Source organism: Macaca fascicularis, chromosome 1 (genome assembly GCF_037993035.2).
Source record: "Macaca fascicularis isolate 582-1 chromosome 1, T2T-MFA8v1.1".
NCBI lineage: Eukaryota > Metazoa > Chordata > Mammalia > Primates > Cercopithecidae > Macaca > Macaca fascicularis.
This window is the reverse complement of record NC_088375.1, coordinates 172,421,885-172,442,298: the sequence shown is the minus strand read 5'-3', so window position 1 is coordinate 172,442,298 and position 20,414 is coordinate 172,421,885. Positions and strand designations below refer to the sequence as shown.

General features: G+C 48.3%; 1 protein-coding gene across 11 annotated transcripts in view; it reads right to left on the bottom strand.

Annotated features, from left to right (window-relative positions):
* The window catches only part of KANK4 (KN motif and ankyrin repeat domains 4), an 89,336-nt gene that overhangs the window by 32,110 nt on the left and 36,812 nt on the right, over nucleotides 1-20,414 (bottom strand). For 2 of the 11 annotated variants that reach the window (XM_045369930.3, XM_005543206.5), the window contains 4 exons: nucleotides 14,636-14,722; nucleotides 5,650-7,527; nucleotides 3,908-4,019; nucleotides 741-959 (listed from right to left, as the gene is read on the bottom strand). In XM_045369930.3, the coding sequence (XP_045225865.2) occupies nucleotides 741-959; nucleotides 3,908-4,019; nucleotides 5,650-7,527; nucleotides 14,636-14,651 (2,225 nt within the window). In that variant the 5' untranslated portion in view covers nucleotides 14,652-14,722. Of the gene's footprint in view, nucleotides 1-740; nucleotides 960-3,907; nucleotides 4,020-5,649; nucleotides 7,528-8,656; nucleotides 8,956-14,635; nucleotides 14,723-18,878; nucleotides 19,385-20,064; nucleotides 20,278-20,414 lie in introns of those variants that run through there. The other 9 variants (XR_012419348.1, XM_065521430.2, XR_012419352.1 and 6 more) reach the window with 9 other exon arrangements.

The window sequence follows — 20,414 nt, the reverse complement described above, 5'->3', positions numbered from 1 at the left end:
ACACCTGTAATCCCAGCACTTTGGGAGGCTGAAGCGGGTGGATCACAAGGTCAGGCGTTCAAGATCAGCCTGGCCAACATAGTGAAACCCCATTTCTACTAAAAAATACAAAAAAATAGCTGGGCATGGTGGTGGGCGCCTGTAGTCCCAGCTACTCGGGAGGCTGAAGCAGCAGAATCACTTGAACCCGGGAGGCAGAGGTTGCAGTGAGCCGAGATTGTGCCACTGCACTGCAGCCCGGGTGACAGTGCAAGACTCTGTCTCAAAAAAAAAAAAAAAAAAAAAAAAGACACATCACTTTAAAAGCCAGCATGGTCAACAGGACAGGCAGAAAAGCTTATGGGTAACAGTCAGAAGGACTGGGGCTGGGGTCCCTGCTCTGCTGGCTGCATCCCTGCACTTCCCTAAGTCTCTGTTTCCACATCTGTACAGTGTGGTGGTCACAATAACTTCTACCCTGCAGGACTGTTGAAAGGATACTTGTAAAGTCCTTCACAGTTTCAGCGCTAGGTAAATGTTGACTTTATACGTAGACACCGGCTGTGACAGTACATTCCACGAAAGCAGGAGCTATATATCTGCCTCATTTAATCAGTGCACAGTGTGGGCATGAAACAGAGACTTAAACAACACTGGCGAATGGATGGGTACATGAATGAACAAATCGCATGAGTGGGTGGATATATGCCCTTGCCCTTTTTCAGAGGAACAAGTGCCCATGTTTGTGTCCATTTGCTCACCTCTCAGCCTTGGACTGGGGGACTTCTTCCCCAGCCCCACTTTCCTGGGCAGCATGGCAGGAGCCCTCGGGGATGCCCTGCCCAACCTCGCAGGTAAGGTGGGCGTCTTTGACATGCCTGTGGTCTGGGCCATCACACTTCTTCTCAACCTCACTGTCAGACAAGTCCTCTGGGGAGCTGTCCTCACCGCTGGTCTCCTCACTCGAGGTGGTCTCATACCTGGGGTAGGAAACAAAGGTCACTCGTCCTGTCTTTCCTGCCCAGTGCCCATGTCAACACCAGTGAGAGCTGGGTGGGCCTCGGGTCACACTCCGCAGCTTGCTAACCTCCTCCCCGACTCTCTACACCTGCCAGCAGGGTGAAGGGCTCCCAGGAATCTTAGCGTCGGAAAGACTGCAGTCTTTCTGACTGCATGGTGCAGGGAGGCTATTTGGGGAGACTCAATTAACTGTGCTCATTGTCAAAATAATTAACTGTGCTCATTGTCAAAATAATTATCTGTGCTCATTGCAGCAAACCCACCAGTAGCCTGTCCCCTCATCGGTTGATGCATTTGGTGACCCAGACAGGCCATCACAATGTTCTCATGAAAGCATTTGCTTGTGGAATCCTAATGTTAGGTCCGGAGAGGGGCCCAACTCCAGGCAAACATCCCCACCTCCACCCTGAGTTCGCCAAGTTGCCTGCAAATCTTCACATCTCTGGGTGAGAGCGAGTCCTCCCTTCAGCCTGCGCCAGCCCAGCTTGCATGTGGCAAGGCATGAACTCCTCCACACCTACATCCAGCGCTCCGTGGGATACCCCAACACAACATCTGCCTGTCTTCGCTGCAACCTGTTTGAACTATTGCTTGGAGCAAAAAGAGGGAGAGCACAGGCCACTTGACTCATGGCCCTCTTTCCTGGTAGTGACCCTTATGTTCAATTATAAGTGACTCTGTTGAGTTGGCAGACCAGAGGCCAGAGGCCATGGAGGAAAGTCCTGGAAGATTTATTGACTCCTCTACTGATATTCAACAGGAGATCCCTGATGGAGAATGCTGGTGGTAAGATGATTTCAGGTTCTTGGGCCACTGGACACAGCCACAGGGACTGGTGGCCATGGCTTCCACTGAACCCCCTAAGGACCCTTCTCTGAATGGTGGCCTCTACATAAAACCCCTGTGCTCAATGGATTTGCAAACCCAGTCTGCTCCCTGGTATGCTTATATTCTGTCTCGCTTAAACCCTAGATATTTCTTCCTCTATTATGCAGGAACAACCTTTCACGTTTGTGATTAACAGAGTGGAGGGCATATTACATTTCCCAAACAGTACTCATCTTGGAACTGCTTCCATAAAAACTTTGCCTGGAAGTTCACTTATTCATTCAACAGGAATTTATTGAGCACCTACTATGTGCCAGGGCAGTTCTAAATCCTATACCAAAGTCCCTGCCTGCCCTAGTGGAGCTTATATTCTACTAGGGAGAGTCAGAAAATGAACATGTAAAGAAATATTACATTCAGGTGGTGACAAAAAATGAATAAAATAAAAAAAAGAGCCATGGGATAGAAGGATAAGAGGAGTGGCTACTTTAATTAGAGCAGAAGTTCCTAACATTAGTGGTACATTAGAATCATTTGAGGATGTTTAGAATTCCCAGGATGTGGACTGCACCCAGACTGATTAAACCAGAGTGTTCAGGGAAAGGACCCAGACACTGGGATGTTTTAAAAGCTCCCCTGGTGTTTCCAGCGTGCAACCAAGGCTGAGAATCACTGCACTGGAGTAACAAATGCTGAGGGAATGTCCAGGAGAGGAGGCCTTTAGCAGGGCAACGGCAAGTGCCAGGGCCCTGAGATGGGCCTGAGCTCAGCCCATTGGAGGGAGGGAAGGAACGGCAGTGGCAGGGACTAAGGCTGAGCAGAGCCATGATTTGGTTCTTCCAGGTTTGGATGCAGAGTGGGGACCGCTGGGGGTGTTTAAGCTGGGGAGAGACGTGACCTACACGAGGCTTTGAGATTAGGCTGATTCTCCTTTTCTGTACATGAACTGTGAAAGCACACAATCCCGTGTCAGATGTTAGTGGAAGTGGGAACAGCAACTCGCCTGTGACACCCAGTTTATCATTTCTTTTTCTTTTCTTTTTTTTTTGAGACTGAGTCTTGCTCTGTCACCCAGGATGGAATGCAGTGACACAATCTTGGCAACTCACTGCAACCTCTGCCTCCTGGATTCAAGCGACTCTCCTGCCTCAGCCTCCTGAGTAGCTGGGACTACCAGATGTGTGCCCCCACGCCCAGCTAATTTTGTATTTTTGGTAGAGATGGGGTTTCACCATGTTGGTCAGGCTGATCTTGAAATCCTGGCCTCAAGTGATCTGTCCACCTCAGCCTCCCAAAGCGCTGGGATTACAGGCATGAGCCACCGCACCTGGCCCCAGTTCATCATTTCTGACGTTTCCCCTTGTTGGCGTTTAACGTCTTCCCTTCTGGTGTGACTCAAATTAGCAAGGATTCTGAGCTCTCTGGGCAGCCTTCAGGGTTTGGGCTTCCTCACCTAACAGAACTTATCTCAGCACATCAGCATTTCATTTTTACTTCTGTTATCTGTGAGCTAAAGGCAGGCACCTTTATTTATTTGACTTTTCAATCTCCACGACCGAGCGCACTGTTGGCATTTAATAAGTGTTTGTTGAACATTCAATTCTCTAGAATATATAAGGTTTTGTTCATGTTCTAAGTCAATAGTCTAGTTGTTTTTCTTCATCCCCAAACACTTGGGCTTGGCTTGCAGGAAGTTAAAGGAAGAAAAAAATTAAATGGATGAAATTTGAAGTTCCATGAATTAACAAAGTTTGTTACTAGTTTCAGTTTTATGGTTCAAGTTAAATGCCTTCCTCTAAGGGCCTGTATACCCCCAAAACTCCCAGAAGCCACCTGGAGTCCTGGCCCTGGGGAAGACCAAAGCCAAGACATATTAAAAGCAGAGGTTCCAACAGACCACCACAGCTGGCAGGAAGCCAAACACATGCAAACCCGAGATGGAGTTGTAAAGGGCCATTGAAATTAATTCCCTTGAAGAGGAATGAAAACCAGATGCCTCCCCCTAGGAAAAGAGAGTGTGAAGGACAATAGCAGGAGAGGTAGCAAGAAAGGCAGTCTGAGCTTCACAAGCGATGCTTACCCACCGTTAACCCCAACAAACTGAAGGTTCTTTTTGGTTCCATTACCTCCTGCACGGAAGCCATAGTCTTTCTTTTTCATTATGGATTTAAGGCTGGTCGACGGGGAGATCTCTAGGCAGACACAACATCACAGGTTAGAATGATCTTGGGGATGCATGGCAATGTAGCAAAACCAGGATATTACTTTGAGGGGACAAGAGTTGCCGGTGTGTGGAGAGGTAAGGGAAGGACGGAACCAGATCATGTAAATCAATGTTTTGGGGACCTCTTGGGGGAGCCTTGCTTTCCGCTCAATGTCGGGAGAACTGTCTCTGTTAACGATGCCCCTCTAGGTGTGGATGAAGAACAATGTGGCGTAGGTGCCATTGCTGTCCCTGTCTTATGGCTGGGAAATCTGAGGCCCAGACTTGCTCAGTGAATGGCAGTGCAGGAGAAGAACTTAGGCCTCTGGACTCATGGTCCAGCACCCACTTCTGCTCAAGGGCATCTCAGTGGTCCTTCCTGGCTCACAAGTGCATGTTGACACTAGGGTTGCGGGAGTGGTGATGACACCGTGCTCACAGTAGACACACGAGCAAGGACACAGATCTTGCATTGTGCTCAACAGGACAGGAGGCGGTTCCCAACCGGCAAGGCTAGAACTAGCACCGAAACAATGAGAAAGCAGCCAAATCGTGATTTGTGGCAGGAAGCAGACTTGCATGCTGACCAGCAAAGCAAAATGTGGTTCCACTTTACCCAACAGTGAAGAGGGTTTGATCTGTTACAAGAGGAAGTGCTGCTCAGCCGAAGGGCCCAGTTCCATATGTGAGCAGCACTCAATCTCCTGCCCCTGTACACACACAAGCACGTACACACACACATGCACGCAGAGAAAATATTCAGTGAACTATACCAGATATCAATATAATGTTCCTCCAAAACCAGGCTATAGAAAACCTCTACTGTGCAAGAACCAGAGAGGAACACAGGAATGCAAAAGCCCAGGAAGAGGTTTGGAGTCCACTCAGCAGGGCCATTCTTGGCCCCAGACACTGCCTTTGCACAATGCAAATGACAACAGCCCCCTCTGGGTGGATGCGGTGCTGCAGTGCAAGGCATGGCAAATGGAGTGTGGGCTGGCTTTCAACTTTCATTTGCCCTCCCTGGCTGCCATCTTTGTGCCCTGTGCTATCCATACAGCTGTAGGCAGTGGCCTCACAGTCAGACCCAACCTTAGAGCAAAGGCAAGAGTAGAGGTCCCGAGCCTCCACTGTCACACACATCAGTTTTTATTCCACTGGGTTCCTGGAAGTACTAAAATCTTTTTTTCTTTTTTTCTTGCTTTTTTTCTTTTTTTTTTTTTTTGAGATGGAGTCTCGCTCTGTCACCCAGGCTGCAGTGCAATGGTGTGATCTCGGCTCACTGCAACCTCTGCCTCCCAGGTTCAAGCGATTCTCCTGCCTCAGCCTTCCAAGTAGCTGGGATTACAGGCGCCCACCACCATGCCCAGCTAATTTCTGTATTTTTGGTAGAGATGGGGTTTCGCGATGTTGACCAGGCTGGTCTTGAACTCCTGATCTCAGGTGATCTGCCCACCTCGGCCTCCCAAAATGCTGGGATTACAGGCCTGAGCCACTGCTCCCAGCTGCTAAAATCTTTTTAAAAACACATTAATATAATGAAAACCTTGTTCCCTCTGCCTCATCATGTGAAGGAGAAAGGGCTCCCTGTCTCAGGCCCCTGTATGGACGGTATTTACCCATCGGCGGGGAGGAGGAGGAGGCCGGCGGCTCCTTGGGTGGGGGAGCCTGGGCCGAGTAGGCTGACAGCAGCAGGTTGAGGGAGCTCAGCAGCTGGCTCTGGATGCTGCTGAGCTTGGAGGCCGGCTGCTTGATGGCGCTGGCCAGCTCTGGGTACCCGTGCTCCAGGCAGTTCCACTGCTCCTGCAGGAGCTCCTGGATCTTCTTCACGTACTGCCCAATAGTGGCATCCGTTGGCGAGCTCGGTGGCCTTCCCGGGCGCTCCTTCCCTGGGAGATTGGAATTGGCCTCCTCTCTCCCTGCTGGGGGAGTCTTTCTGTCGCTGCCCCACGGAAAGCCTCCTGCTCCCCTGGTTCCTCCCTGAGGGCCTCCTTCCTGTTCAGTGCCTGCTTCTTCAATCCTGAGTTCAGTGGAGAGGAAGCTATGTACAGAGGGGGTAAGGACTCGCTCGGGTCCCTGTGGCAGTGACAGCTGGGGCACATGTTCTGCTGGGCTCTGATCCCCTTGTTTGTGACCATCTGGCCCCCATAGGAGGCCATTTTCCTCTCCTCGGTGCCCCCAGCTTTCAGACTCCATGCTGCCTAGAAGGTTGACCTCAATGCCCTTGTCACACGACTCCCTGGTCAAGAGTCCATGGACAGGGTCAGTGTTCACCATGGCGTCCGTCTGGCCCTGAGTGTCTTTGGTGTTCTCTTGGTGAAGCTGTCCTTCCAGTTGGGCTACAGTGAACTCCAGCTCTCGAATTCTTTGCTCCCTAGCCTTGATTTCCTCTTCCTGCTGCTGGAGGGCAGCTCTGACCTGCACCAGTTCCTCGGTTCTTCCAGACAACTCTCCCTCCAGGGCCGAGACCTGCTGTTTCAGGCTGGAGATGCTGCCTGGATCCACCCTGGCAAGGCCCAGGCTTTCCTCTGTCACTCTGATGCCAATGCTTCTCACGTCCACTTCTACAGGTGGCGGGGGTGGAATCTCACTGATGTTGAGCTCGATTTCTTCCAGGAGGAGCTCATTCTCAGGGATGGGTGATGGCAGAGGAGGAGGGCTTGGTGTGGGGGAGCCAGGGCTGAACACCACCTCTGCTTTTCTGGCTTTGTGTTCGTCTTCCTTGTCCTCTAGAACTACAAGCACATTCTGGAATGAGGAAGGAGGGCCTGGGAGAGGGAGGTGATTTGGAGCCTTCACCGTGCCCTCTGGAGGCTCAGCTCCCTCCTGGACCAGCTCCGGAATCCGAGTTGATGCTTGTGGGCTGGAGCTGTGGAAACCTGCCAATCCTTCTGCAGGGCCAAAGGTGCCATGGCAGACGCTGCCTTCACCCTGAAGGGGAGGGAGGGCAGGAGGGGCAGGAGGCCCCAGGCTGAGGCCTGGCTCCTCAGAAGCCCTGCTGTGCAGCAGCGTGGCAGGCATGCTGGATGCTCTCAATAGCTGGGGCCGTCCACTCCCAAGGGTGACCTCGGCATCCTCTGATTCAGCAGCTTCCAACTGCCTGGTGGCCTCTGCCAACAGGGCCCTCCTGTGGTAGCTCACCTCACTCGCGCTGGTTGAGGCCTGGGAGGCATTACCAAGCGGCAGTGACTGGGTTTGCTCCTGTGTCCCAAGCGATGCCTTCCTTGGCACCACTGGGGACCAGTTTTGGGGCGGCGGGGCCGCGGGGGGGCGAGCCCCGCTGTCAGGAAGGCTGAAGTTTCGGGGCAGAGTGCTAAACTTGGCCTGCTTGGACCTTCTGTGGATAGGAATCCTTTTGATGGTGTTTCCCTTCTCGATGTCATCCACATACTTGAGGAAGTCCAGGTCTAAATGAAAGCCATATGGGGTCTCCACAGAGTAAGGGTACCTCTTCGGAGGGTCTTTCTCTTCATCCCCCTGACAGGACTGGTCTTTGGCTGGGAGACATAAGACAAGTTAAAAAAAAAAAAGCAAAAAAAAAAGCACAAAGTTAATTAAGCATTACAGGGCGATGAGGCCTAATATCTCTGATTTTAACTTAACACTATCACATGAGACTTCTCCTAAATGTTATAGCCTCTAAATTATGCCGAGATGCTCAGTCTTTTTGGCTGTATTGGGAAATCATCTTATTAAATCAATGTGTACTTAGCCAATGTCTGCAAGGAAACGGGGAGGGAATGGTTTCCAGTTTGCCATACATCATCTGGATTACTACTGGGGAATCTGCCTGCAGACCAGCAAAACAAAATGGTCTTGAACTGCTTTTGTGGGTTTGAATCATATAATTGCTAAACGGAAGTGCCCAGGAATTTGCCAAATCAGGGTACTAATTGGCAATTCGGATATGGAAGATTTTGAAGGATAAGATACACAAGTAGCTCAGCAGTAAAAAAGAAATCTGCAAAAAAAAACCAAACCCTAACTTGCATGACTCAAATTGGTAGGAGTAAATCTTGCTAAAGCCGGAGGTATCAATGAGTTATGCCTTTTACATTATTTAAGCTTGTGCAGATGCCTGCGCTTCAGGTATGCACAGATCAGAGAGAACTAGAACAAGTAATCATGCACGGCCTACGCTCTTTGCATCTGAAAATTGCCTAGTGCTTAACAAACACGAAATTCACTTTCATAAACCCATGCCAAGTAAGAAAACACCTCCTTTGGTCAGGAACTCAGTGAAGAGAGGAAGGAAGGAAGGAAGGAAGGAAGGAAGGAAGGAAGGAAGGAAGGAAGGAAGGGAGGGAGGGAGGGAGGGAGGGAGGGAGGGAGGGGGAGAGAGGGAGGGACGCAGGGAGGAAGGAAGGAAGGAGAAGGGGAAGGGGAAGAGGAAGGGGAAGGGGAAAGGGAAGGGGAAGGGAAGAAGAGAAAAAGAAAGAAACTGCATTTTTCACACACTGGATAAAATGTGGTAAAAGGGCCAATTAATGTCAAAAGGGACATTGGTATCCATCCTCCAAGAAGAATGGGACTTGACTTTCCAGGGCAACCCATACGCTGGGGGGCCATCATGATGAGGAAGTTCTCCATTACACCAAGGTTCCAGGATCTCCTTGCAGCATTCACCTGTTGACCGCGACAGAGGACACTGGAAACAAGCCAGTCCTTCAACTATCTGCATCCATAGGGGCCTGTTGCCAAGCAACTTCTTCTTCAGGTTAAATAGTCTTTGTTTCTTCGATGTTCCTCATGTGACACGCCTAATTACCTCTGTGACATTCTGCTAAACAGTCTCTGAAAATATTGAGCTCAGGAGAGAACATTAGTGGAGAGTACAGAGGTTCAGAATACAGATTCTGGAGCCTGGTCTAGATCTCTGCTGCATGACCTTGGGGAAGTTACTTAGCCTTCCTATGTCTCATCATCTGTAAAATGGGAATAATAACAGGTAAAATAAGATTATTGTGAGGACAGTTGGGTGCGGTGGCTCACGCCTGTAATCTCAGCTCCTTGGAAGGCCGAGGTGGGTGGATCACTTGAGGTCAGGAGTTTGAGACCAGCCTGGCCAACATGGTGAAACCCCATCTCTACTAAAAATACAAAAAGTTAGATGGGCGTGGTGGCAGGTGCCTCTAATCCCAGCTACTCAGGAGGCTGAGGCAGGAGAATCGCTTGAACCCGGGAGGCGAAGGTTGCAGTGAGCCGAGATTGCACCATTGTACTCTAGCTTAGGCAACAATAGCAAAATTCCATCTCAAAAAAAAAAAAAGATTATTGTGAGGACTAGTTAATTAGTAATAAAGTACTTGGGACGATGCCTCACACATGATAAACATTCAGTTTATCTTTGTGGAATCCCAAAATATAGACAATGGAAGCCCCATAATGGAAACTGACTTATGTGACTCACTGCTGGTCTCCACAAACATGTTGTGACTGGTTGATTGCTTGGTTTTAAGGGTAGTGGGCCCTAGGTTAAAATTATAAAATAGCTGTGATTCAATTCACTTACCTCAACCACCCATTTATTGAGCACCTATGTGCTAAGCTAGATCCTAAGGACACCAAGATGAATCAGGTTCAGCCTCTGCCTTCAAAGGATTTATGGTGAGGCAGGAGAGACACGAACACACACAATGCAGTGAGATAAGGAGAGTAACAGATGCATGCTCATGGTACAGGCTTCTTCCCTGACTTATTTTTCTAGTTTCTGCAGAATTATTTTTTTTTTTGGACTTGGAGACCAATTTTTCCTAGGTAGGAGAGGGATGACTTTACACAAAAGTGATGTACGACTGGGTGATAAATGAATAAATAGGGACTTGCCAGGAGAACAAGGGAGTAAAAGACATTGTAGCAATTTATCTTCAAGATGACCACCACCAATTCCTACCCTCTTTGGACAAGCAAGCTAATTTTATGTTTAAAGGTGGAGTCTACCTTTCCAGGCCTTTGATTCTGGGCTGGCCTGTGACTGCTTTAACCAAAAGAATGTGGCTGATGCTCAGAGATCTTGAAAGCTAGGTCATAAGAAGCCCCATAGCTTCCACCTGGCTCTCTTAGAATGCACACTCATTGGGAAGCCAGCTGCCGTGTAAGAAGTCCACCTTCCCCGAGACTGCCATGTTGCAAGGAAGCTCAAACAGCCCCACAGAAAGGTCAAGTGGAGAGAGGGAAGGGAATACCCAGCCAGCCCCAAGCAGTTCCAGTCATCCTAGCTCAGATGCCACGCATGAGTAAAAAAGTCTTCAGCTATCATCTGACTTCAACTACAGGAGGGACCCCAAGTGAGAATCACTGAACTGAGCCTGTGCTAATAATAAATTACTGTGTTAAGCCACCAAGTTTTGGGATGACTTGTTATGCAGCAATAGATAGCCAAGACAGAAAATCTAGCTCTCCACAGAGAATGTGCAAAGGGATGGAGGGTGAAATCACACAGTATTTCAAAGTTCTATAAATGCAGCTGATATGGCCAGTACTTAAAACGTGGTAGAGAAAGATAAAATTGGAAAGGACAGCAACAGCCAGATCATGGAGCAACTTGTATGCACGTAAACAAGTTTTGACTTTACGCTTTAGGTGATGGGAATCACCAAAGGGTTTTAAACAAGGGGGTGACTTGGTTGAATGTGATTTCAAAAAGAGCATCTTGCCAAGGATTAACAGAAAGGCAAACCAGAGGCCCCAAGGTCAGCTGGGAGGCTGCTGACATGATTAAGGTGAGAGGAGTTCAAGGTAATGGAGGGAAAGGAACAGGTTTTAAAAAGTTGCAAATGGTGGTATTTCCTGGGGCACATTTTCCTTCCTTCCTCCCTCCCTCCCTCCTTCTTTCTTTCCTTCCTTCCTTCCTTCCTTCCTTCCTTCCTTCCTTCCTTCCTTCCTTCCTTCCTTCTTTCTTTCTTTCTTTCTTTCTTTCTTTCTTTCTTTCTTTCTTTCTTTCTTTCTTTCTTCTTCCTTCCTTCCTTCCTTCCTTCCTTCCTTCCTTCCTTCCTTCCTTCCTTCCTTCCTTCCTTCCTTCCTCCCTCCCTCCCTCCCTCCCTCTCTCTCTCTTTCTCTTTCTCTCTCTCTTTCTCTCTTTCTCTCTTTCTCTCTTTCTTTCTTTTCTTTCTTTCTTACAGAATTTCGCTCTTGTTGCCCAGGCTGGAGTGCAACGGTGCAGTCTTGGCTCATTGCAACCTCTGCCTTCCAGGTTCAAGTGATTCTTCTGCCTCAGCCTCCCGAGTAGCTGGGATTACAGGTGCGTGCCACCACACCTGGCTTTTTTTTTTTTTTTTTGGTATTTTTAGTAGAAACGAGGTTTCACCATGTTGGCCAGGCTGGTCTTGAACTCCTGACCTCAGGTGATCCGCCTGCCTCAGCCTCCCAAAGTGCTAGGATTACAGGCATGAGCCACCATGCCCAGCCGACTCACACAATTTTTTAAACCAACTTGCTCCCCGACCTTCCCGTACCCCCACAAAGAAACACACTGGCAATTTTAGTAAATGAGAACAATATCTTGTATTGGTCTCCATTAGTTTTCCAAGTTGCACTGGCTATACTCTTAGACCTAGTGGTCTGCTCAACAGCCCCCCGGATTACAAGGACAGGCCAAACAGAGAAGAGATATTTATCGAAAGTTAAGTAGAGAGCAGATTTATGACCTAGAAGGCAAAGAGCTCTCCTAAAGGAGAGGCTGCATTATTTATCTGCTTATTGCCTCAATTCACTAGAAATGCACCGATTTGCCCAACGGCTTCTGGGCACAGATCCAGAGCACAAATACAATCATAGCATCAAATAAGAAACAGCAGATTTAGAGGCAGAATCTTCCACAAGGGAGAGGAGGGCAAGTGAGGTTGAGCAGCTACCAAGGATGACAGGTTTAATAGCAGGTTTAATAGGTGCTTTCCTAAGCTAGCACACACACACACACACACACACACACACACACACACAGGGTGATCCATCATGTTGCCCTGCCTGCCACCTGCCACTCTGCATTCCTTCTCTTTCTCCCAGCACAAGAGGAATGCTGGGCTTTGATGAGGGAGCTTGAGCTGATAGGCTGAGAGACTGCCCTCACAAGCAGCTCTGCTCCTGTTCATTCTACCTGGTGGCAGGTATGCGAGAGCTCAGAATTCCAGGCACTGGGCCAGGGTGGGAATCAGTTAGGAGGACCTGACTCTGCTCAAAATGAAATTCAGATGAAATAAACCAACGCATGGCCAACCTGGCTGGATTTGAATCCTGGCTGTCATCTCCCACTTGTGTGATTCTGGGCAAATTATTTCATTTCCCTCTGCCTCAATTTCTCCATTTGTAAAGTGGAGATAACAACGCCTAACTTACAGAGTTGTTGTCATTATTAGCATGAATGCACTAGAGAACACAGCCCAGAGTAGACACTCACTGAAGGACCCTAACAGCAAGGGTGGGCAGGTTCTGAATGCGGCAGAGGAGGATTCACTGAGCATGTGCTGTCTCCCTACAGCTCAAGAGGGAATGAGAGTCCAAGAAAATATTTCTGGAGAAAGTGGGAAAATGAGTCTGGGGAGAAGAAAAAAGAAAGATAGAGGAGGCTCAGAGCTACCTGGAATTCCCTATGGAGTCTTGCTTAAGAGTGCAACAGATCACTAGACCCTTATACAGGACCTACAAACACAATCAGCTTCAGAGTTACACACAGACAGGAGAAAAGGGGACTTGAAGGGGACAAGGTAAGGAGGGAGAACCACAGTAATTATCTGAAGGGACAAGTGAAGTAAAGCAGGTAAGTGAACCAACTAGAGGCGTTTAAAGTGTGAACCAACTAGAGGCGTTTAAAGCGTTTAAAGAGAAGTTCAAAAGCCTATATTCAGTCTCTGAAGTAAATGGGAAAAACAGAAACTAGAGAGAAAGTGGCTGAAAATAAAGCCATAAAGAAGGGGAGTAAAACGAAACTCTTCCAAAGGCCAAGACAGGGAAGGAAGCCTTCCCCTCTGGGGAGGCTTGTCCCTGTTCGGGAGGCCCATGGCTGAAAGGAGGGAGCCTTTCTTGAGCTCATATGAGCGATCACGTGGACAGCAGACCTCCCCAGTGTGCTGAGAAGGGACTTAGAGGCAGCTGGGCTGACAGGCCCCTGGGGCTTTTGAGAGAATGAGTGGGTGTTCGGTGGGACCACTGCCAGGGATGTACTGAAATGGCAGCTCTCTGGGGAGAAAGGCAACTACTGAAATATTGAAATATATGGGAACTGCATTTGGAAGAAGAGGCAGGGCGGGAGCTGATGTCAGGTCCCTAAGTCCTGCACTGGTGAAGGCCCATGTGATTCAAGGGGAATTAGAGGCTCTCTGTTTCCTGATATTTGGTGATCTAGAAAAAAAATTCATGGCCGGGCGCGGTGGCTCAAGCCTGTAATCCCAGCACTTTGGGAGGCCGAGGCGGGTGGATCACGAGGTCAGGAGATCGAGACTATCCTGGCTAACATGGTGAAACCCCGTCTCTACTAAAAATACAAAAAACTAGCCGGGCGTGGTGGCGGGCGCCTGTAGTCTCAGCTACTTGGGAGGCTGAGGCGGGAGAATGGCGTGAACCCGGGAGGCGGAGCTTGCAGTGAGCCGAGATCACGCCACTGCACTCCAGCCTGGGAGACACAGCGAGACTCCGTCTCAAAAAAAAAAAAAAAAAAAAAAAAAAAAAAAAAAAAAAAATTCATTAGAAGTCAGGAGATTGGGGTCTAGACTGTGGCCTTCTGCAAGTTTCCTGGGGACGGGAAGAGGGGAACATTCCGACATTCATTATGCTAGGTAGTTGTTACTCGACAACTTTCCATGCATTGTGTAATTTAGTTGTTTACTAACCCTATGAAATAGTATTAATACCTGTTTATAGACAAGGTGTGGTCAACTGTTTGCAAAGATAGTCACAATAATATCCGACCCTTAGGGTACTCCCCTACCACACTGACACTAGATGTGGCCTTATGACTGTGTTGGCCAGTGGGTCAACAGCAATATGACATATGCAGAGATTGGAACATTATCTGCACATTGGAGTCAGTCTGTTCTTGTGTTGTGCTTCAACTCTTCTGCCACCATGTGAACAAGCCCTAGCCAACCTCCTGGATGATGAGAGACACATGGCCAAGTCACTACTGATATCCCAGATATGTGAGTGTGGCCATTCTAAGTCATCCAGCCCCAGCCAAGTCACCCAGAAGCCCATGGACATGTGAATGAACCCAGAAAAGATCAGCCATGCCAGCCTAGACCAGAATAATGGCCCTGCTAACCCACAGAATCTTTTGAGAAATAATTAATGTCTTTAAGTCACTAAATTGTTGGGCTGTTTGTTACACAGCAAAGCTAACTGATACATGGGAGGATTAAGGATCAAAGACATTAAATGACTTGTAGAATCACTTAGGTATGAATGGAGGCTCTTTCACCATATTGTGCCTCTTTCCTTGGCTAGGGCTGGAGATATACAAAATCTGAAATACATGCTTAAGCCTACCAGCACTGCCTCTTTGGGGGTATCTCCTGTAAGCCTTTCCTAGGCTATTTCCAGGATTTGTGGCAACAATTCTTTCCCAGCCCAAGTGCTTATCTTAAAACAGGCCCTACAAAGCAGCCTGCCTACCATCTGTCTTCTCCATCTTTGGAGCGCTGACCCTCAGTGTCTCAGGCACTCTTCATCAGATGAGTCTGTAAAACTTGTTGGAGAGTTCTGAAAGAAAGGAGGATACAGAATTGGTGAGTCTCATTAGAGTTTGAATAAGTATTGGGGAAACATAGCACTAAAGAAAGTAACACCCATCCCTGCCTTTCTCCCAGGGTGCCCATGACCTCACAGTCCTCCAAGGAGGAAGATTAAAAACCTGTACACATTTCTACAGTCCAATTCTGAATGTTTCTTCATGGAATATTAGCAATAGTTGAAATGAAAAGAAGTGGAAGTATTTGGTCCAGCCGTCTTGCTTGGCAGATGAGGAAACTGAGGCTGAGGAGTTAATTGCTCTAAGGTGTCTCAGAATATTCGTGAAGGTGCTAGTATCAGACCTAGGCTTCTGATACCAGCACAGGGCGCTTTCCGTAATCTCAAGAGTTGAAATCTACCTGTCCCCATCCTGGGAAGAGACTTATAATCCACTTTGTGAGAAAGCTGGAATCAGAGTACCTATAAATGATGTGTGACATGTCAATCAAACAGAAGATAGAGATGAGATAATTGCAAGTACTGACAGGGAGCTGATACTTAGAGGTGATTTCTAACCATGGGCAGAACAAGGGGAAGTTCAACCTGGGTGGCCCGAATACATGGGTAACTATTCAAGCAGAATATTGCCCTCGCTCTGAATTAGTGTGCCTTGAGGTTTGACCATAAATTCTCCCCAAAGTTTTAATCCATTTCCAGGACTCTTTCTTCAAATGGTAAACATCCTAGCTCCTGCCCCCATTACAATAAATCACCCAGGAAATTGGCTTTTTATGATTGTAACTCCACATCCATCAGAATAACGAATTATCTGTGACACCACAGCAGTGGAAGCAGGGTTGTTTTAGGAATTCCAATGTACTTGACAATGAACTCCAGACCAGGAAAGTGAACCAGTGATGAGGGAAGGATTGGGAGAAACTGAGAGTGAAAGAAAAGGATGATGGGTGGCCCCCAGAAACCAAGGATGGAAAAAAGGGGACAAACAAGTAACTAGAGAAGAGGGCTGGAAAATATGAGGCCTGTCAAATAAGAGAGAAATGCCGAAGTTTGCCTCCAGAAAGTTTAGCACCACTTCTTCCTGCGAGCGCTGCTTCTGCCTCATCTCCTCCAGCCCATTTGCCAAGCAGCTGCCAGAGAGGCCTTGCTCTATCCAGGTGGATGGAGCCCCAAAGGGCAGGCATGTGTTCTAGAAGCAGAGACACTCATTGCAGAAGGATTGACACACTGAGTACTTTGCTTACCTCTGAGGCAGCAAGCAGTGCAGCAGCACATCCTGGTTTGTTGAAAACCGAGAGCTAGAGAAGTTAGGGACAAGGGAGCTGAGAGTGTAGGTGGTCTTGCAGAGGCTGAGAGCGGCCACCAAGGAGGCAGACGGTGGAGAGGTGTGGAAGGTTCTAACCTGGGGTGAGGCAGGCTTTCCCTTGTTATAAACAGAAAGCTCCCAGGCAGAGAATACCACTGCCTCTCTCACCACCCCAGCTCTGCAGCCTCCAGCAGGTGATGCTGGCATGCAGGAGGCAGTGGCAGGTGAAGCCTGCAGAAGAAGAGACTGAGGTGGCAAACCGTAAGCTTGGCCCTTCATCTCCACCATCGCAGCCTCTCCTGCTCCTGCTCCCCTCTCCCTCCCACCCCTGTAACATTACTAAGCAACAGGCAGAGCTGGGAGTACTTGACATTCATGAATTATCTCATGCAATCTTTACACCATCACCCAAAGAGGATTATTATTATTCCCATTTTCCAGGGAGGGAGACTGAGGCTGAGAGAGTTGACAGGGCTGATCCACGTCACTTAACAAGCAAGTGTTACAGCAGGATCTGCCCTCAAGTCTAGCCAACTCCAAGCCTGGGTTGGGAACAAAAGTGATTTATAAACCTTTGTCCACCCTGTAAGTCAGCCCAGTTCCCTGACACTATGACTGATCCTAGCTCCCCTTGTGAGGGGAAATGCTTCTGACTGGTGCTTCTCTGCCTCTCCCACAGTACACACAAAAAGCCTCTGGGCTTAGAAGAGAACTGCTCTCTTGTAAAGCCTCCTGGGCCAAAGGAGAGCTCTGCTTCTCCAAGGCTGGAGAGCTCCTACTGCAGAGAAGGGGGCCACCTGGGTCCAGCTGAACTTTTGGCTACACAAACTCTCACCATCAGCCCAGGGACTTTTCAATCACACACTTAGCCTTTGGTTAGAATTAGGAATTCAGCCCGTCGTGTATCAGATCATATGACTTTAAAGAATTATTCAGCACACATTAGGTCAAATTTCATTAAAAATAACTCTGTAGAGACCTCTAAGATTTCTCTTAGACTCGGATTTCACTAAAATTAATCATTTCAAGGCTACAGAAATGAAGTGGAGCTAACACTCAACTCTCAAAGGAGGGGGCTCGGCAACTTTTACTCTAAAGGGCTCATAATACAGGAAGGAAGGAGAGATCTGTCATGTGCACAAGTCACCACTTCCAGCCCCGACTCCCACCCCCAGCCTTCTCCACTTTCCTCTGTGGTCCTCACAACAGACATCGTGGAGTTTAGCTAAGGGAGTTTCCTTCCCATGGGCAGATGCTCAATGTAGTTAGGTTAGGTAAAAATAACTGCCACATCAACACATGCATACTACCTTGTTCGCAATAAAACAGAATATGAAAATAGCTTTATGGGACACAGTTCCCCTTTAAAACGGAATTTTGCAACTCTCTGGAGCATTTAAAGCTTTGACATAAAGCCATTTCTTTTGATCTCAGCTCACTGCAATCTCTGCCTCCTAGGTTCAAGCCATTCTCCTGCCTCAGCCTCCTGAGTAACTGGGATTACAGTCACAACCATGCCCGGCTAATTTTGTATTTTTAGTAGAGATGGGGTTTCGCTATGTTGGCCAGGCTGGTCTTGAGCTCCTGACCTCAGGTGATTCACCCACCTTGGCCTCCCAAAGTGCTGGGATTACAGGGGTGAGCCACTGCACCCGACCATAAAGCCATTTCTTACCCATTCTGTTAAGTTGTATCCCCAGTGTTCAGAACCTTTAAATACCTGGTGTTATTATGTTACTTTCCGTTTGTTTTTGTCCTATGCCAGGGTCGAGGATCCAGAGTTAGGGCCCAACCTCTCTCCACAGCTCATCATATTCTAGATATTTTGGGCATACACAGCTTGCTTTCTCTCTAGCTGTTCTCCCCTACTAATCTGTAAGCTTGTGAAGATCAGAATTCTTGCACGTCTCGTTCCCGTGTCACCCTCAACTCCTTATGTCTAACTCATGGCAGACACTCAGTCCATGGTTCCCAAATGAACAAAATAAAAGGAGCAAAATTATCTGTCTTCAAAGGGAACCCATGGACAGAAACTAATAGGAGCTAAGCGCTTACACTGGGAATCAGCTACTGAGTATAATTTCTCATTTCACCCTCATACAAGCAATCCTAGGAAACAGGAACATGTCCAAGTTACAAACGAGGAAACTAAGGCACAAAGAGTCCATGTGGCCAATCCAAAGTTACCCAGTTAATTAGGAGCAGGATAGCTTGTGTGACTCCATCATTCCACAGTTCCTTTCCAAGCCTATGGGGCAAGGGGGGGCGGTAAGGAAGTGAGGACCAAAGCTGACCATTCAAAATCCAGCAAAGAAGCAGTCACTTGGCAGACAGCGATGATAGTCCACGTGCAGCTACCAGGCCAGACTGGAAACCGTTCCAGCCGGATCCACCCTCAGTGCCCAGGAGCATGGGTTTCCCCAGGTCAGCCCAACTCCTGTGGCATTTATCTGCACCCTCTCCTCTCCACGCTTACTCCTTTTACGATGCCATTTTCAAGCTCATTTCTAACCTCAAATCCAAATATAAAGAGACCATCCCTTACTTAGTCTTGAAACAAACCTGGTTCTGTACTTTTGTTCTCTTCAAACCTCTTTTTATTCTGCAATAATAAAAATGTGGTATTTCATCCCAGAGCAGGCTGCATGCCAAAATAAATAGCACCTTGGATTTCCTTGAAAAGACAGCTTGGCTCAAGTCTCAGCCTCACTGCCACGAGAATTCTTGGAGAATTCAACCTTACAAAGTCAAGTATTTATCAAGGTAGTTCACCAGACAGCAACCCTGCCAATCTCTGCATGACCCCTTGCAAAGACAAAGCACCGTTTCCAAAAGAGAAAAAAAAAAAAAAATCACCCATACCTCGGACTGATCATGCCAAGATGATGAGAGCTTCCTGTTTCCCCATCCCAGGACCCCAGCCTTTCAAGTGTGAATATTCCCTGTGCCAAGAAGCAGGAGGCATCTGACCACTGCTTCTAAACATTGAGAGGGCCGAAGCCTGGACACCAGGGGAGGTGAGAAGCACTGAGAAAGATTCTGCCAACCGAGTTCTCCAGCGGGCTCACTTCCTGCCGACCCGGGAAACAAACAGATAACTCCTGCTCAACAAATGACACATTAACACAATCTCATTAACTCCATTCCCACGTTTTTTGCAAGTGTCTGTCATTTTCGCCTGCATTGCAGCAGCTGAATCTGGAGCTTCACGAAGAAGAGAAAACAGTCGGGAGTAACACTGTGCCCACATTACCTTCCCTTGCATCCTCCCGCTGCATAGCCCACAGTCTCCTTCCCAGAAAGCCAGGTTTGGGCTGCAGGGCCGGAGCTGATAGCTCGTGCCTTCAGCACAGCCGCGAATGTTTTGCAGCTGTTAAAGGACTTCGTCAGGTGATCCGTGACCTTGCTGGAAAAGCAAATACTGACTTCCTTTTTGCTCTCAGGAATAGGTGAGTGGGATCAGAAAGGAATTCACTGCTCAATAAGCCAAGACTGGATCTTGCAGAAAGAGGAAGAACTCTCACATCCTTCAACTGGAAAGTTAGTTCCCAGAGCTGCCATCGCTTCGGAGGAACACATCTAAAGACATCCAAACAACACACAATCTTCCTTCTTGACATCTAAAGACATCCAAACAACATACAATCTTGCTTCTTGACTCCTCCGAATCTGGCAGCTCATCTGAGCAGCTATAATTAATTATGAGCTCCTTCTTCCTCCCTGCAGCTGATGTGGCTCATTAATGAATTTGTTCCTAATGAGGACGTAGCCTTCTTAGAGTTGAAACCCTTCAGTAGTGCATCACTTTCTTCCTGGCTCTGCTTTAGAAACATCCTTCCCTACCCCCTCCTGGGGTCCCAGGACCACATGAAGCCTCTGATCATTAAACAAACGGAAGTCTGTCGGGGCAGAGCCAAGACAGAAACAATGACCAGTAAATTCCTGGGGCTGGAATGGCAGCTCCTTATTCCTACTGCTCTACCAATCTGCTGCCCTAGAGCACCAAAACACACCCAATTCTGGCAGGAAGGAAAAAGCAAGGAAGTACCTGCTGTGACGACCAAATTACTGTTCAGTGGATCCAGCTCCAGGCAGGGTTTCTAACTGCAGCGCAGACCAGAGACTCCGAGAGGCAGGGTGCAGGAGCCAGGGAGCAGGCAGCTGCCAGAGGAGCAAGGTTTCAGAGTGTCCCGGGCAAGCACAGTGGAGGATCTTCCTACAGCCCAAAGCTGCTGCAGTTCTTAGGAGCAGAGACAGGTGTGAGGCGCAGGCACCAGACTCCACGCTCTCCAAACCCTGTGCTGCTCCCGGACCTGAAGGAGCGGGGGTGGTCCAGGACAGACCAGGAAAGCGTCTGGGTTCCTTTATGCAGACTCAGTAAAAGGATTAGAGGGACCT